This window comes from Ictidomys tridecemlineatus, chromosome 9 (genome assembly GCF_052094955.1).
Source record: "Ictidomys tridecemlineatus isolate mIctTri1 chromosome 9, mIctTri1.hap1, whole genome shotgun sequence".
NCBI classification, from domain to species: Eukaryota; Metazoa; Chordata; class Mammalia; order Rodentia; family Sciuridae; genus Ictidomys; species Ictidomys tridecemlineatus.
In genome coordinates, this window is record NC_135485.1 from 113,414,304 (window position 1) to 113,432,674 (window position 18,371).

General features: G+C 39.0%; 1 protein-coding gene across 11 annotated transcripts in view; it reads left to right on the forward strand.

The window, feature by feature from the left end:
• The window catches only part of LOC101954287 (broad substrate specificity ATP-binding cassette transporter ABCG2), a 115,905-nt gene that overhangs the window by 87,743 nt on the left and 9,791 nt on the right, over positions 1–18,371 (forward strand). For all 11 annotated transcript variants that reach the window (XM_040293102.2, XM_040293100.2, XM_040293099.2 and 8 more), the window contains 6 exons: positions 258–410; positions 1,639–1,775; positions 7,343–7,494; positions 8,812–8,907; positions 9,629–9,876; positions 12,347–12,429. In XM_040293102.2, the coding sequence (XP_040149036.2) occupies positions 258–410; positions 1,639–1,775; positions 7,343–7,494; positions 8,812–8,907; positions 9,629–9,876; positions 12,347–12,429 (869 nt within the window). The remainder of the gene's footprint in view (positions 1–257; positions 411–1,638; positions 1,776–7,342; positions 7,495–8,811; positions 8,908–9,628; positions 9,877–12,346; positions 12,430–18,371) is intronic.

The following is an 18,371-nucleotide window of genomic DNA, read 5'->3' on the forward strand; positions in this document are numbered from 1 at the left end:
GAATGTGAAATTCTCTGGTCTGAATCATCATAATTACATGTGCTTCATCTGGGTGTGCATTTGTGGATGGAATGACTGCCTTGGGCTCTGTAGCTGTCTGCACTGTACGTAGAGTGACTGCAGTTCACAGATGTTGTTGCTGGGGATCACCTAGAATGTTACACTGGGTATGTTTCTTCTGGGGATTAAGTTACATATATCAGAGCGATGGTCTTAGAAAAGATTCTTTGTCTCATTCAAATACCATTTTTCTTAAGGATGATGTTGTGGTGCACACCCTGTCAGTGAGAGAAAACTTACAGTTCTCAGCAGCCCTTCGACTTCCAACAACTATGACAAATCAGGAAAAAGATGAGAGGGTTAACGATATTATGAAAGAGTTAAAGCTGGATGGAGTGGCAAATTCCAAGGTAATATGGGAAATAAAACCTGATCAGTCATAACCAGAAAGAGGATTCCTGTGTGGATAACATGACCCTTAGTCATAAGTGCATGGTCAAAAGTGGCTGCAACCCGTTGTGTACTGTGAAGGGGGAAAATAAAGCAGAGAAATAATCATAGCAATGGTCAAATTGAAAAGAAAGTGACCACAACACTCGGATTGACCAAGAGATCTTTATTGCAGCAGTGCAAAAGAGGAAAAAAAGAGAGAGAAAGAAAGAGCAGGGAAAGATAGAAGAAAGAAGTGGGAGAGCAAAGAGAGAGAGGGTGAAGAGGAAAGAAGGAGAGGGAGAGGGAGAGGGAAAGCAACAGAAGAAAGAGAAAGAGCAAGAGAGTGAGAGAGAGAGAGAGAGACAGAGACAGCAAGAGTAAGAGCAAGCTTCCTCTCAGCTCCTCTTTTCCTCTCTTCTTTCTTCCCGTTCTCCTGCCAATGTATTTCCAGACTCTTATAAGGCAGACTTTTCTAGGACTAAGAAGTAGAGTTGTGGGCAAGAGTGACAAAGACCAAGTAACTCCTCCATTTGTGGATGTGCAGGATCAGAGCGAGATGATGAGAAGAGGGTGAGCTTGACAGGTGAACACTGCATACCCAAGTTTTGCTGAGCAGACCTTGGGACCTTTGGGTGATAATGAGCTGTTTAGAATATAATGGCTCTGGTTTAAGCTGCTGTGATCTCCCCTCCAGGAGGCCATGATGACTGGGGGAGAGCATTCTACTGGCAGCTGCTTCCTGTTATACTTACTGATAGTTTTTATGTGAAATATATTTTCGTTTGAAAACCCTATGATGCCCCCATTTTCCACGTATTTTTTGCTTTGTGACCGATTGAGTTGTCATTATCTTGGTTTTATTTATCGAACTGATGTCGTCTTTCCACTTTGGTAGCTTCTTTCACTCTATTCTTTCCCATTAAGCACTCACTACACCTTAAGTTGCTCAAACTAAACATTTGACTTGATGAGAATAGAAGTTGGACTTTCTGTCAGGTCTAGCTACTTAGCAGCTCTGTCATGAGCCTCAGTTTACCTCTCTGGTAAAAGAGAACCTCCTGTTCCTCAGGGGCCTATTTCCTTGCTGTTCAAAATCCTGATGATAATGACATAAAGTTTCTCTAGCAGGGCTGGCACAGGTCAGTTCAACAAAAGAGAGTGACTTTGGTAGTCTTCTGTTGATAGTGATAATAATCTGTGTTTTAGGTTAGACCTAGAGAATTACGAAAAAGGACAAGTATCGCTGTGGAGCTGATCACTGATCCTGACATTTTGTTCCTGGATGAGCCAACAACTGGTCTAGACCCAAGCACTGCAAATACTGTTTTTTCACTCCTAAAAAGGTAAGTGCTATGGGAATGGTTTTTTTTTTTTTTTTTTTTGTATTTTCAACCACTTCTATGTACAGGTGTTCTTATGGCAAGGGATTCTGGAGTAAACTGCAGGATTTTTTCCTTCTTTGTTAGAGAAAAACAATTAACAAAGAAATAGTAACAAGAAAGATTAATCAAGAGCTTGGGGAAGAAGGCTGTGGTGGGTGTGGGGAGCTCTTTTCAACAGCCTGAGGGTCAGGGAAGACCACAGCATGGGCATGGGAGCTGGAGGAGAGGGAATGGGAGCTGAAGGTCCTGCGGAAGAGAGTTCTGGTGGGAAGGAGTACCCCGTGGCCCTGAGGCAGAGTATTCCTGATGTGTATGGAGCATCAGAAAAGCCTCGGAGACAGCACCCGGTGACTGAGGGGAGTGCAGGTTGATTCTGCACTGTCCTAACAGTGCCACAGGCTGTGGACTGAGCCACAGAAATCACTTTTCTTCTAGCTCTGGAGTCTGGAATTTGAGATCAAGGGGTCCACAGGATTGTTTCTTCCAAGGCCTCTCTCTTTGGCTTGAAGATGGCCATCTTCGCCCCTTTTCCCTGTGTGTCTCTGTCCCAATCTCTCTTAACTGGACACAGTCAGTTGAGAAGCCACCAGTCAATTACATTCTTTAATCTTAAAAACCGCTTTAAAGACACTGTCTCTAAATGTAGCCACCTTCTGGGATATAGGGGGTTAGGACTTTCACATATAAATTTTGAGGAGGCCACAGTTTAACCCATCCGTTAGAATGAACTGTGAGGTAGAGTTGGGTTTGTGGCAGGTTACTTAGTCCTTGAAGGGCAGTGTAAGACAAATGGCTTCTCCTGTAACTAGGGAACATGAGAGCATCTGGAGAGTGCCAGAACAGAGCAGAGACTGTGGGGAAGGTTGTGCGTTGGACAGGAGTGAGTGAAGGACATTGGGAAGGAGCTATGGAGGCAAGATAGGGCCTGGGCCAGGATGCTCATGGTGAGGTGGTGAGAAGAGCCATCTCAGTTTCCTTTGTGCCTCAAGATCCTTTTCAGAAACAGGCTTTTCCTGTTTTTCCTATTTTTTTTCTCTAATCTAGAAGAGTTTCTAGTCATTCCCTGTCATGTCCTTGCAATTCTCAGTCCATTCTATGGAGTGGCCCTTTAGCTGGGACTATGCCTGTCTTCCATGAGCTGATTTCAACATGAAACCGCTGTTCTCTGAACAATACAGCCAGGGTTATGCATATACCTCAGGTGGTATGGATCTCTGTCATCTTGGGATATGCTGGGCTTCTCTGCTGGGAAATTACTATTCATCTCTATTGTAATTGATTACTATTTTGTTAGGGAAGATATTTGGCTATTATGTCTATGTTCTGTTCATTACCAAATCTCTTCCCACCATTTTTAGCATACACCAATAATGCCTGCTCTTGTGACAGTTTCCCAACATGCAATAGTTGACATTGTGTGGAAGGAAGAAATTTCTCTCCTTCCTTATTCATTTTCTGTTTGACATAATGGGTTAATCTGTTTTTCACTGTTTTAATGATCAAATTATTTCAGATTTGGCCAGTGGAATCCACTTCAATGTGGCTTTTGTGTTTTTATATTTGAATTTTTTAATATTCCCCTTCTTCTAGAAATTTTTACTTCTTGATCGCTATAATATTCAAGGTTTATCATGTATTTTTCTGGCCAGAGCTATTTATTCCAGAGGTCCTGGTTACATCTGGTATAGTTCCTTTTTATTTCTTTTTTTAATTGATTTTTTAAAATGACAATGAAATGCATTACAATTTTATTAAGCAAATACAGCACAATTTTTCATATCTCTGGTTGTATATAAACACCAATTTGTTTCTCTGTACATGTACTTTGGTTAGAAGCTAATATTTGGTTTCTTAGTGTGCTCCCTGCTACCAGAGTGGCATTATTTCTATATCCTTAGTAGACAGAACAAGGAAATACATATGTGTGATGTGTGTGTGTGTGTGTGTGCGCGCGCACACACATGCACACACACACACACACACACTGGGGATCCAAACCAATGGTTTTGCACATGCTAAGTACCAGCTTTACTAGTGAGCTAAACCCTAGCTCATATGTTTACATCCCCAACAAAAAATCATATATAAACATAGATCTGTAAGTAATGCTGTTTCTGTCCAAGTATATATATTCAAAACCACATGAGTTCTGTGCTAGTCAGGTTTACATAATTGTGGCCAAAATACCCAAAAAAATCAACTTAGAGCAGAAAAAGGTTTTGGGGGCTCACCATTTCAGAGGTTCAGTCCATATTCAACTGATGTCATTGCTTTGGATAGAGATGAAGCAGAACACCAGGACGAAGGACATGGAAGGAGAAGCCCCTTATTTCATGGTGGCTTGAAGCAGAAAGAAAATGGAAGGGGCTGTAGGGAAGACAAACCCTTCCTAATCACACCACTAGTGACCTACCTCCTCCAGCCACACCCCACCTGCCTACAATTACACCCCAGTTAGCCCATCCAAACTAGGATGGATTGGTTAAATTAAAGCTCTCCTAATCAAATTATTTCACTTCTAAATATTTTTGTGTTAAATTGAAGCTTTTGAGACACCTTATATTGAAGCCATAACAGCTCATGTTTATGTCACAATGCAAAATGCATTCAATCCATCTCCAGAGTCCCTATAGTCTTAATAGTTCCAGAATTACTCCAAAGTCCAAGTCCAAAGTTTTCAGGGAGACTCAAGGCCAACTTTTGACTGTGAGCCCTGGTGACAATATCAAAAGCAAGTTACATACATCCAATATATGATGGCACAGATTAAATATCCCCATTCTAAACAGGAGGAATAGAGGCATATAAAGAAGGAACAGAACCCAAACAAGACCTTAACCTAGGTGGGCAAACATTTCCTGCAGGTTCATGTCCAACATCTGGGCAGATGATGGTGAATTGTTAACTCCAAAGGTCTTGGGCAGAGCCCCACCCCTATGGCCTTGTTGTTGTGGCCTATGTGGCCTCTCTTTTCCTCTGGCTCTGCCTACAGTTAGCAGCTTTCCTTGGCAGACATTCCACATTCCTGGCATCCCTTAATCTCCTGGGTCTCCACTGTAGCTTTGACTTCCTTCTCACAGCTTCATACATCACCCTTTCAGGGACTTCCCACAGAGATACTGACTCTGCCACACTTTGCCTAGCCTCCCAGGCCTTCCTTTGAAATCTTGGTGGAAGTTTCCAATCCCTTAACTCTAGAATCTTGCATTTACTCAGGTAATAGCTGGGCCCCCTGAAGTGGCTTCTAAGTACCTGTGCGCCAAGCCAAGCATGGTGAAATAACTTCCTTGCCCTCCTGCCATGTATAAGTAAAGTGCACCCCCAAGGTCATTTAAATGAGTTTTCACTTCTATATCCTTGAGCTGCAGTTGGTATGGTTTTGCTGATTCCTGAGATGCAGTCAAGGTGTCTTTCTGTTGTCTTAGTGCCCAGTACTTAACTTCTCTTTCATGATGGTACCATACCTTTTTAGCCACAGTTTTACATGTACTTCTTTAGCCAACTTGTAAGTTTTAAAAATCCTCCTCCTTCACTACTTTTTGCTCCTGATTCTAGCAGTAAACCTGGCTACAAACTGCTAGCAATATTCATGCCACTGCCTGATTGCTGTGCATGGAAGCACTGGGCAAGCATTTCACTACGGAGTCACTCCCCAACCTGTTAACTGTCTTGTTTTACACTGTGTAGAGCCCAGGCATCCTTGTTTATACAGAGAGCTCTACGAAGTCCTTCCCAAGCACCACTCTGCTTTCATGCCCTGAGTCTGGTTAAATATGTAGATTCTGTTTCTCAAGGACTGAGGTAGAGCCCCAGTTTCTTCCCAGGAGTATCTAAGAGGAGGTCTTCATATTGATGCTGCTGGTCCTCAGACCACACATTGGGTATCAGGGCTCTCAGGTAATCCCACTTCATGCCCTGAGTCCTTTACCAGCTCCCGATTCCCTATGAGCAAAGTTCCAGTTTCTGAGTGAGGGTTTAGCATGGGCCTGTTCTGCTCTCTCTGTACTCACTTTATCTTCCTCGTCCAACACCAGTTCACATTCACATTCACTTACACACAAAAAACACTTAGTCCTGAACACTGAGCTTCTTACTCTACTTTCCCAGTGAGATCTTTTTATTTCACACTTTGTTCACCTTGTTCTCCTACCATGAGTGCTTTTCTCTTCTTAGCTCACCACTCCTGTTGGGCCTTTTGATATTCTACTTATGTCATCTTCAGACTGGGTTATAAGTCTCCTATTTTGATCATAAGAAATCTTAGTTAATCCTATTCCACATTGTATTCAGATTATTGGTCTTATGTCCTGATTCTCTTTGAGGCAGAACACACTCTGCTAGTGTATACTGGGTGGTGATCAAATGCATAAATTAAAGTGATTCTTGTTGTAAAGTAATTTTTAATTTTTAAATTAATTTTTTAATTTATATATGACAGCCTAATGCATTACAATTATGGTTAACACATATAGAGCACAATTTTTCACATCCCTTGTTGTATATAAAGTATATTCACACCAATAGTGTCTTCATACATGTACTTTGGATAATAATGTCATAACATTCCACCATCATTTCTAACCTCCTGCCCCCTCCCTTCCCCTCCAACCCCTCTTAAGTATTTAGAGTTTGTCTATTTGTTCCATGATCCCCTTCCCTACCCCACTATGAATCAGCCTCCTTATATCAGAGAATACATTTGGTGTTTGTTTGTTTGTTTGTTTTTGATTGGCTAACTTAGCATTATATTCTCTAACTCCATCCATTTACCTGCAAATGCCATGATTTTATTCTCTTTTATTGCTGAGTAATATTCCATTATGTAAATATGTCACATATAATAAGAATTTTGAGCAGTGGTTTTGGCCTTTGTTCTGTGCTCTTTAGTAATAACTTCTACGAAAGGATAGTTTAGCACTATTTATTTTTACCATGAAATAGGACCAGAGTTCAAATCCTAGCCTTTCCCCTTAGTAGCAGAGACCCCTTGGCCATTTACTTGAACTTTAACCCATATCTTTCAAACAATAGTGTAAAAATCTAAATGAGATTATCTTTAAAGCATTTGGTACAAATATTATAAGCTTTTTAATTGTGTTGTCAGAGCAGAATAAAAAGCAATCCTAAAAAGATAAAAGATTTAAGTGGTCAAAAGAATAGTGCATAGGACCTTTTTTTTGAATATTTTGTCCATTATTAGCTCTTCAAAGTGAGTGTACTTACAGATTACTTGGAGAATTTTTAAAAATATGGGCTTCCTGTACTGACTCCTAGAAATTCGATTTCGGTATCTAGGAAGACATTTCAATATCTACATTGTCAGTGAACATTCTAGTGGATTCTAGAATGCTGACATACCATACTTAATAACAACATGGAATCTAGTTTCCCCAACTATCATATTGGTAATGAGATGAAAAGTTTGTAAGAGAAAATTAATTTGAGCCCGAAGCAAATGGTCTAATGATGGGAATAAAGTATTTATAATCAGATGTTTAATGACAAATAGTTTTCCCTTTTTATCTTAGCATTTCTGAGCAGGGAAGAACAATCATCTTCACCATTCATCAGCCTCGCTACTCCATCTTCAAGCTGTTTGACAGCCTCACCTTATTGGCCTCAGGAAAGCTAATGTACCACGGTCCTGCCCAGAAGGCTCTGGAGTACTTCGAATCAGCAGGTGTGGTTGACCTTTTCATGTACTAGATCCTTCCTTCATAGACTCCTGGGGAGAGCAGAGGGGTCGATAGAAGTACCGCTTGATCTCTGTGTAGATGTACCTCAGATTCCACCACTATAAAACATCTTCCATTAGTTTGGTGCTAAATTTTGGGCACCAAAATTTTGCTTCATTGTGCAGCACTTGCTTGTTCTGTAGGTCTTTTTCTTTTTCATATTTGAGTGTGTGTGTGTGTGTGTGTGTGTGCTGTGTGCAGTGAGTATTTCTCCTGTGTCTTTTTTTTTTTTTTTTTTTGCTTCACAGTTGTGATGTTCTTTCCCTGAAAGTTAATCATAAACAGGTTGAACCAACAGCCAGTTATTCCATCAATTGAATATTTATGGAAAGGCTCATATTCTTGACCATATAGCAGATTGTGGTTTTAGCTTTCCCACGGACATGTGATCTTTCTCTGCCTTCATGAGGGCTCATGGACATGCTAATTTATTTTCTGGTAATATTATATTGCATATTTATACCCTTAATAGATTTGAGTGATTCTAAATCTGACTTTGAAGTACCAAAGTTTTTAGGCTATCTCATTCTTTGTATTTCAGGTTGAATTATGTGATTAAAAAAATGGCTCACATAATCTGCTTCATTTTAGAAATATTTGGTTATGATTACAGATGTTTCTCCATGATCTCTAATATACAGTTTAAGTATTCACTAGCTATATTTCTTAATTTTTATTTAATGTCTGTCATTTAAAAATGATCAACCATATATGTGTCTGGGGAATCCAGAGTACATGAACTTAAGAGTCAGATCTCAGGCCAAATTCAGATGACTGTGGCACAAGGTGAGTTGAGGTGAGTTCACGTGTGCTATGGTGGTCATGTTCTCTCAAGAATGCTGCTCTGGGGATTGGTTGAATATTTGGAATTATGACAGGTAGACAGATGATAATCTGGACCTTTATATTAATGTGGTGGAGAAACTATTGTTGCTATATGCATCCATTTTGGAATTTGGTATATAAACACAGAGCACACTGGACTTAATATTTAATGCTTTTTTCTTGGACTTAGTTTTAGATTTATGAAGTGCTGATAAGCATCAGGGTATTTTGATAGCTCTTTGGATTTTATGATTTATTATAGAAGACTAACTAAGTTAGATGTTCTGAAAGGTTAAATTAGGGGAGAAAAGAGCCAGAAGATGAGGGAGAATTTATTAGATTCTCTTGTCCTTAGCCTCACCTCCCTCACCCTATGGAAGTGAGTCTTTATTTTCTAAGACCATTGGGTTGTGTTCTTAGGTGGCTTTTGTTCTCAGGTTACTCTGGTGAGGAATACCAAAACCCTGCAGACTTCTTCCTAGACATCATCAATGGAAACGTCCCTCCTATAAACAGAGAGGAAGAAAATGAAGGTTTGTGTACCTGTTCGATTCACAGATATTTGCCTGATTGGTTTGGTTAATGTTTAACAATATGGTTGGCTGGGGTGGTAGCACAGTGGTAGAGCACTTACCTAGCATGTGTAAGGCACTGGGTTTGATCCTCAGCACCACATAAAAATAAATAAAAGTTCATCAACAACTAAAAAAAAGAAATAAAAATGTGGTGGCTCATTAAAACAGGGCTATTTGAATTCAGGTTAATGTGGTGGTGTCACACCAATCAACAGATAGACTTTGTTGACCATGAGTGCTGTGCATGTTTTTTTACTTTATTTATTAATGAATATTTATATGTTACTGTCAGTTTTAAAGGGAGTTTCCATTAAAAATAAACGTGCTCATTTTTATAATATTCAAAAATGAGAATCTTATTTTAATGTAGTAATAATCGAGGAACAGATGTTTATATTGAGAAATAGAACTCTGTATGGTAAAAAGTAATTTTAAGAATTAGATTCCAATCAGTTAGGAAAAGGTTAGTGAATTTGCTGTTTGCCACAAGATAATGACAGAAGTCAGGTCAATTAACAAGTTTATCAATGTGTAAAGTGATAACAATGCTAGTACTTTTTCAGTATTCAACCTTTAGAATTAAGGTGTTAACCAAGAAACAGGAAACAGAAAAACACTTTAAATCAGTTGTTAAATCTGTAAATAATACTTCCCTTTTTTATCCACTTTTATTCCAAAGCCGAGGAGACTGAACAGCTTTTCCAGAGAGAAAAACCAGTAATAGAAGCATTAGCTGAGTTTTATGCCAACTCGGCCTTCTACAGAGACACAGAAGCTGAATTAGAGCATCTGTCAGGGGGTCGGAATAGCAGGAGTTTGGCCTTCAGGGAGATGACCTGTGTCACCTCCTTCTTTCATCAACTCAGATGGATTTTCTGGCGTTCATTCAAAAACTTGCTGGGTTTCCGTTCGGTCACTCTTCGTCAGGTAACCTGCAGACTCATGACTGTGCTTTGAAATACTAATGTGGGAGCAGTTTTGTTCTGATGCAGTCTGCCTCAGGATTGTGTGTATCTTCTGTTCACCCTTCCATCTATTTGTTGTCCCTACTCCATTGAGGATATAGATACAGTCAATAGGATAGGTAAAAATTAAGTTTTTACTATGGAAACATTTTTAGTGGTTTCTAGGACACTATCAGAAGTTTTGTTGTTTAGAAGAGATGTAATATATAATCTAGTAGAAATAGATTTTGGTGGTTCAATCAAGAATTGAACCCAGGGAGGCTTAACCACTGAGCCACATCCCTAACCCTTTTTATTTTGAAACAAGGTCTCTAAGTTGCTTAGGGCCTTACTAAGTTGCTGAGGCTGACATTGAACTTGAGATCCTGCTGCTTCAGCCACCAAGGTCGCTGAGATTCTAGGCATGAGCCACCATGCTCAGCTAGAAAAACAATTTTTTAATTAAACTGAAAGCAATGTCAGTCACATTTGGGGTGTTCTATTAGTTGGCGTCCTTCATATATTGATTTATTCCACAACTTGCACATAGATCATTTGCTGCATTTTGGGGACTCTAATATGGTGGTGAACAAAGTGAGTAAAAATAACAATCTCTGCCCTCATGGAACTTATTTTCTTATCAGGGTAGAGAGGTGGTAATTGGACAAATAAAATATACAGCAGCTCAGATGGCAGCAGGACCATGCAGAAAATTTAAGCAGAGAAGCAATAGAGAAAGGGAGGGAGAGGGCAGGCAGTTGGTAGAAGAAAGTTGGTTTGCAGTTGAAATCAGGCAATGAGGGACACCTGGTGGCACTTAGTACATCTGAGGGAGGTCTGGGATGTACACTTTCTGACAGAAGAACCTGTAGGCAAAGTGTTCTTCCTTATAATTGACCCTCCCTTTGAGAGATTCTAATCTTTGAAAATAGATATTTGTAAATAGATATTTCAAAGAGTGTGCTATTTATACACAGGTAGTAACTAGAGTTAATAAGGCAACTCATTGTCTCATTATCTTTCTCAACTGAGATGAGATGGTATTCTTTTGCCCTTTCCACTGGTTCTGCAGTGGTTGTTGATTATCACTCCTTCTTCTTCTCCTCCTCCTCCTCCTCCTGCTCCTCCTCCTCCTCCTCCTTCTTCTTCTTCTTTTTGATGTTTCAGGGGTTTGTGCATGCAAGGCAAGCACTATCAACTGAGTTATGTTTCCCAGCCCTTCTTAAGTTTTTTTTTTTTGTTGTTATTCTTTACCCCTGTAACACACGAAACACTAGTTCTCTCAGTATTTTGGTCTATTATTTATAAGGGGATTAATTTACTGGTGATTTTTCAGTCATTTTATTATCAGTCATTGAGTTTCTCCTGAGTGCTGAAAGAATATTGTTGCCTCTAATGAAATACTGCTAACTACTTCACATATACACTGTAATTTTCATATACAAGTCATCACTTTCTGAGTATATCTGAGATCCTATATCCCCATTTGAATCATACTGTCATTGCTACAAATATTTTGATCCCTGTGACATTGGCATTTCTGTTGGAACACAGGCAATTAGGTGTCCTGTCAACCAAAGGTAAAGTTTTATTCTTAGGGAATAAGTTATGTCATTTGGAGACACATCTGGTGATTTAGATGCATCAACCTGGATTTCCCATGATGGAACAGTGAGCTGCAATGAGTTGATTCTTTAAGGTGATTCATGCATTTAATTTTTCCTACTTGCCCCTCAAAGTGGTTTATAGTGCTTTGTACAAGACACGTAGATGGTAGTTGTGCACAGGGCATAATTAGAACAGAGCTACTTTCAATAAACCAGGATTGTGTTAGGCTCAGTGTCTTGAGATTGCACATTCAAACTCTTTGTCCCATCAGTGAACTCAGTTCCCCAAAAGGAATTCCAGCAATTGTCGGAGAAGTAGTAGTCTCTAGAAGAAGGGTAGAACCTTGTAGCTCTCTAAGATGAGAGGAAAAATCTTGTTCAGGTTTGTAATAGGGGTAATGTAGTACAGAAGTAGAATTTTTAGTAAAGGTACAAATAGCAAATCATTTAGGCTTTTAAAATATGAAATTACACATTGACTGGCACAAAACTTGGGAGTTCAGTTCAACTCTGAAAATTTGCTCCCCAAGTGACTTCAGCACTCTGCTACCCTTTGTGGCAGTGCCCAGTTGACACTGAAAGGAATGTTAACTTTCAGAGTCATCTGCTCTGTTGTCTGATCAGCTCCCAAAACAACAGATGCCTTAATTTTCAATTTAATTTAGAAAGCATACTAATAACATACAGTGTTTTGTATTCTCTTAAGGACTCTCACCAAGCCACTTAAAGTGTTGATCTCAGTGGAGAGATTTGATTATATAGCCACATATCTTGTAATAATAAATGATGTACAAAAATTTTACCTCTAATTAAAATTCTTTCCTTTTTCTTTTTCTTTTTGATAAGGTGTTTGCCACAATCGTTCTGGCAATAGTTGTAGGTGGCACTTTTAGGGTGCTCAAAAATGATTGTACTGAAATCCAGAATAGGTAAGTATATTTTGATCTTTATTTGAGAAAATGCTGTTACTTTTTTCAAACTTGTGAACATCTTTTAATAATTTGAATTTATGGTAAGTATAGAGTAAATGTTACTGTTTAATTCTGGGTAGGATGAGTTGGTACATTAAAAACCAAATGGAAGAGTAAGCTTTCTTTTTAACAGATGCATGTATGTATGAATGTCCTAGTAAACTATGTACAACCCTGATTTAGTCTTTTAACCATTTTTAAAATTTTTTTATTTGTTCTAATTAGTTATACATGACAATAGAATGCACTTCGATACATCATACATAAATGGAATATAACTTCTCATTCTTCTGGTTGTACATGATATAGAATCACATCCATTGCGTAGTCATTTATGCACATGGGATAATAATATCAGATTCATTCTACTATCTTTCCTAACTCAATATCCCCTCCCTCTCTTTAATCCCCTCTGCCTAATCCAAAGTAACTCTGTTCTTCCCTAACACCTGCCTCCTTTATTGTGAGTTAACATCCACATATCAGAGAAAATATTTGGTTTTTGGTTTTCTGGGGATTTTCTTACTTCATTTAGCAGGATATTCTCCAGCTCTATTCATTTATTGGCAGATACCATCATTTCATTCTTCTTTAAAGCAGAGTAATATTCCATTGTGTATACATACACCACATTTTATTTATCCATTCATTTATTGAAGGACACCTAGGGTTAGTTCCATGGTTTAGCTATCGGGAATTGAGCTGCTATAAACATTGATTTGTCTGAATCTCTGTACTATGCTGATTTAAGTTTTTTGGGTATAAACTGAGGAGTAGGATACCTGGGTCAAATGTTCGATCCATTCCAAGTTTTCTGAGGAATCTCCATACTGCTTTCCAGAGTGGATGCACCAATTTGCAGCCTCACCAGCAATGTGTGAGTCTATTTTTTCCCCCAACATTTATTGTTGCTCATATTCTTGATAACTGACATTCTGACTGGAGTGAGATGAAATCTTAGAGTAATTTTGATTTGCATTTCTCTAATTGCTAGAGATGTTGAACACTTTTTTCATATATTTGTTGATTGATAATATTTCTTCTGTGAAGTGTCTGCTCAGTTTCTTAGCCCCTTTGTTGACTGGTTTATTTGTTTTTTTAATGTTAATTTTTTTGAGTTTTTTTATATATCTTGGAGATTAATGCTGTATACGAGGTGCAGGTGGTAATGATTCTCTCCCATTCTCTAGGCTCTCTTTTAACATTCTTAATTGTTTCCTTTGCTGAGTAGAAGCTTTTTAGTTTGAATCCATCCCATTTATTGATTCCTGATTTTACTTCTTGTGCTTTAGGAGTCTTGTTAAGAAAGTCAGATCCTAAATTGACATGGTGAAGATGGGGCCTACTTTTTCTTCTATAGACACAGAGTCTCTGTTCTAGTGTCTAAGTCTTTGATTCATTTTCAGTTGAGTTTCAAGCAGAGTGAGAGATAGGGGTTTAATTCCATTTTGTTACATATGGATATCCAATTTTCCCAGAACCATTTGTTGAATAGGCTATCTTTTCTCCAATGAATGTTTTCGGTGCCTTTGTCTACTATGAGATAACTGTATTCATGTGGATTCGTCTCTGTCTCTTCTATTCTGTATCATCAGTGCCATCAAGTACTTTTACCCTGTGCAAGTATTGCCACCATCTAACTCCAGACCATTTTTTCATCTTCCGGAGTCGAATCCCCAAAAAATAGTAACTTCCCATATGTATTTATCCTAAGTCCTGCCTAACACCATTCTACTTTGTGTTTCTGAATTTGGACACTCTAGGAACCTCATATACATGAATTCATAGTATTTCTCTTTTGGTGACAGACTTATTTTCCTTAGCATTACGTACTTAATGTTCATTCAAAATGTAGCATGTGTTAGAATTTGGCTTTTCAGTCTGTAAAATAGTTATTTATTTATTATATTTGGTTTACCCATTTATTTACTGATGAAAATCTGGGTTGCCTGCAGGTATGAGCTATTATGAGTAATGCAGCTACAGGTGTAGAAATATTTCTTTGAGTCCCTGCTTTCAATCTTTGGGGTAAATATCCAGAAGTGGAATGGCTGGGTCATATGGTAACTTTGGTAATTTTCTGAGGAATTGCCATGCTGTCTTCCACTGTAGCTGCAGCATTTTACATTCTCATCAGTAGCACACAAGGGTTCTAGTTTTTCCACATCCCCACCAGAATGTATTTCTTTATCTTATTAGAGTTCCACTGGATCTTTGTACAACTCCATTTCAAAATTAGATTGTTTGTTGTTGTTATTGTTGAGTTGAAGTTCTTTACATTTCTGGCTTATTAATCTCTTATTAATCTTATTAATCAGGATCACTTTCATTTTTATGTATTTTAAAATCCTAGTCAAACATAATTAAAGGCTTTTGGATGGTTGTATGGTTGACATCTCTAGTAATGAGCTGACTGAGGATTCCCTCCATTGTCTGCATTTTCTTTCCACAAGTCTTGCTTTCATTACTCCACTTTGAAACTGTAAGTTAGTGTTATGGTCTAGATATGTGATACTCCCCAAAGCTTCTGGGTTAATGCATGAATATTTGGAGATGAAATGATTGACTTATGAAAACTGTAATCTAATCAGTCCATCCTAGTTTGAATTATTACATGGGTGGTAACTGTAGGCAGGCGAGGCCAGAGGAGGTCAGTCAATGGAGGGTGTGCCCTGGAAGACCTGGATGAGTTTATTACACCAGAATCTCCTTTCCCTTTCTCTCTCTGCTTCTGGTCATGATTAATTATACAGCACTCATTTACCACATACCATGATGTTCTGCTTCTATACATCTACTTACACCATGATGTTCTGCTTCACTTTGGGTCTAGAGCAATGGACTTTGCCAACCATGGACTAAACCTCTGACACTCTGAGTCAAAACAAACATTTCCTCCTCTAAGTTGTCCTTGTCAGATATTTTGTTTTCAGCAATGCAAAGCTGACTAACACAAAAATTGGTATCAGGAATAGGGATTTTTCTGTGCCTAACCTGCCCATATGATTGAAAAGCCTTTGGAAATGGTTTGTGATAGGAGTTCAGAAAATTTGGACATGCAAGCTGGAGAAGCCTTAAAATATTGTAAGCAAAGCTTAATGAGCTATTATGGTGGAAATTCAGAAGACCAAAATGCAAACAGGGCATGACATTAAGGACTGTGCTCAAGAGTTTTCAGAAGGAAATGAAGACTCTCTTGGGAATTGGACTAGAGGACATTCATGTTACCTTCTGGCAAACAAATTGTCTATATTTATTTAGCCCATGTCCTCAGATTTTCTGGGAGGATGAATTTAAAGGTAAAGGATGAATTAATCTAGTGGAGGAAATTTCGTGGCTGTACATCATTCATTCAGGTGGTGTCATGGATTATTCTGATTTTGGCCAGGTTTACTGTAAGAATCAGGAGCAGAAAGGAGAGAAGGGGTATTTTTAAAAACTTGGAGTTTGGTTAGAAAGTGTAAGTGTGTGTAAAAGTCAGGCCAAGAAAACTGTGGTTGTTGATGACATTATAGCCACTAAAGAGGAGATGCTAAGTACTTTACACAGAGACAGTAGGGAAGGTAGTTTGAAGGCATCTCAGGAATTCATAAGATGACACCAATTGCAGGTTCAAGAATATAGAAGGAAAAATTCCTTTGAGAAGAGATTGTGGGTGCACCTTGCTCACATATTTGGGCCTAGGAAGTTTTTTCACGCTTTTCAGCTGCTCAGGCACTCAGAGGCTACTATAGCCATGATCCCAGGGAACCAACTCCTGCACAAGCTAGCAGCAGACCTTGACATCATTCATGTACTGCCGATTCTGCAAGAATGCAAGATGCTCTAGTTAAAGGTTCATAGAGGCTTTCAACTGAGATTGCAAAGGAAGGTCTGTGAGACTAGGCAAAGTGTAGGATGGTTGGAATCCCTGAAGGCTGCCCCTGAGAGGGTGATGAATGAAGCTTTAAAGATGAATAGAATCGAGACACCAGAAATTCAAAGATGCCAGTAGTGTGGACTATCTGCTGAGAAAAGTTCCTGACTACAGAGAAAGCCAGGCTAACAGAGCGGCCATGTGTGCTACAACTCACAAGACCAGTCAGTGCTGCTGCTCTAGTCTTTTGGAGATGACATACCGCAGCCATGTGTCTTAGATGTTATAACGGGAGTTATGGGAGCTGCTCGCCTGTCTGGGTTTGGGTCTTTTTTTTGGTTCCATGCTTTCTTTCTATGCTGCTATTCCTCCATTTTGGAATGGGGATAGTTACTCTGTGACATTTTATATTGGATATCTGTAATTTTCTTTTGATCATTACAGGTGCTCACACCTAAGAGTTTGCCTTAAGTCTCAAATGAGATGTTGGAATATGACTTTTGGGCACTGCTCTAACTTTTACAACAATGGGGACTCTTGCAGATGAACTAAATGCATTATGCATTGTGAGATGGACATGAGCTTTTGTGAGCCAGGTTGTGTGTGTTATGGTTGAAACATTAGGTTTCCCACAAAGTTCGTGTATTAACGTAGCAATATTTGGTGGTGAAATGATTGCATTGTGAGAGTGGTAGCCTAACTAGCACATGTTAGTTTGAATGGGCTAACTGGGTGATAACTGTAGGCAGGTGGGGAATTGCTGGAGGAGCTGGGTTACTGGGAGAATGCCCTAGAAGGGTACATCTTCCCTCTACCCCTTTCCTTCTTTCTTTGCTTCCTGGCTACCATGTTGTGAGCAACACTCCTTCTGCCATGATGTTGCCTCACCTTGTGTCCAGAGCTATGGACTCAACTGGCGACAGACTCAATCTCTGAAATCATGAGCCAAATTAAACAAAATAAACAGATATTTTTTTCATTGCTGTGATCAAAATACGCCACAAAAAATAACTTAGATAAGGAAAACTGTATTTTGGCTCATAGTTTCAGAGGTTCAGTCCATGGTTGACTAAGCTCATTGTCTTGGACCCAAGGATGAGGCAGAATATCACAGCAGAATGGCAAGGCAGAGGAAAGCTGCAAATCTCATGGCAGCTAGGTAGCATAAAGAGAGAGGGAGAGAGATGGATAGATAGAGCGAGCCAGAGATAAAATATAATGCCCAAAGGAAAGGTCTGAGTAGCCTACTTCCTCTATCCGTTTCCCACCTGCCTACAGTTACCAGCCGTATTCCTTTCAAGTTATTAATTCATCAAATGGATTAATCCACTAATGAAGTTGAACATCCCTTCATTAACACTTGGCTCATTGAATAGTTTAACCATTTGGGGCTCTATTTATCTTTCCTTTATACATTACAAGTGACATTTGGCATTTTTGTTATTTAAATTGGAGGCGATAACATTGTTATAACTTATGAATTAGCTTAGGCTGCCATAACAAATATTGTAGAATCAGTGTCTTTAAAAACAGAAGTTTATTTTATCTCAGTTCTAAAGTCTGGAAATCTGAGCTCAGAGTGTCATTCCAACAGGATCAGGCTCCTGTGAGAATGCTTCCTCTCTTGCAGATGGCAGCCTTCACTCTGCACCTTCTCCTGAAAGAGCATGCTGGGATGTTTCTTCCTCTTATAAATACAGTAATTTGGGGGTCTCTCTCCTCATGACCTCTTCTAAGTTCATTCCTTCTCATGTCACCTACTTCCTAATACCCTCATATTGAGGGTTATTGCTTCAAATCAATTTTAGTGAACACAATTTAGTTCAGAGTAAATTAAGACCTTGAATTTCAAACAATGCTATAATATGGAATTATAGGGATACCAATATAGAGATATTGTCAGAGTCCAGCTCCGGCAGGGGGTCTCAGGAGACGATGGTGAGGAGTCGGCGAAAGGGGGGTGGAGAAACAACAGAGACACAAGAGTGAAGGTGCTGAATCCTCATCTTTACTTGTGAAGTTAATCATATATACCTTTCATTTT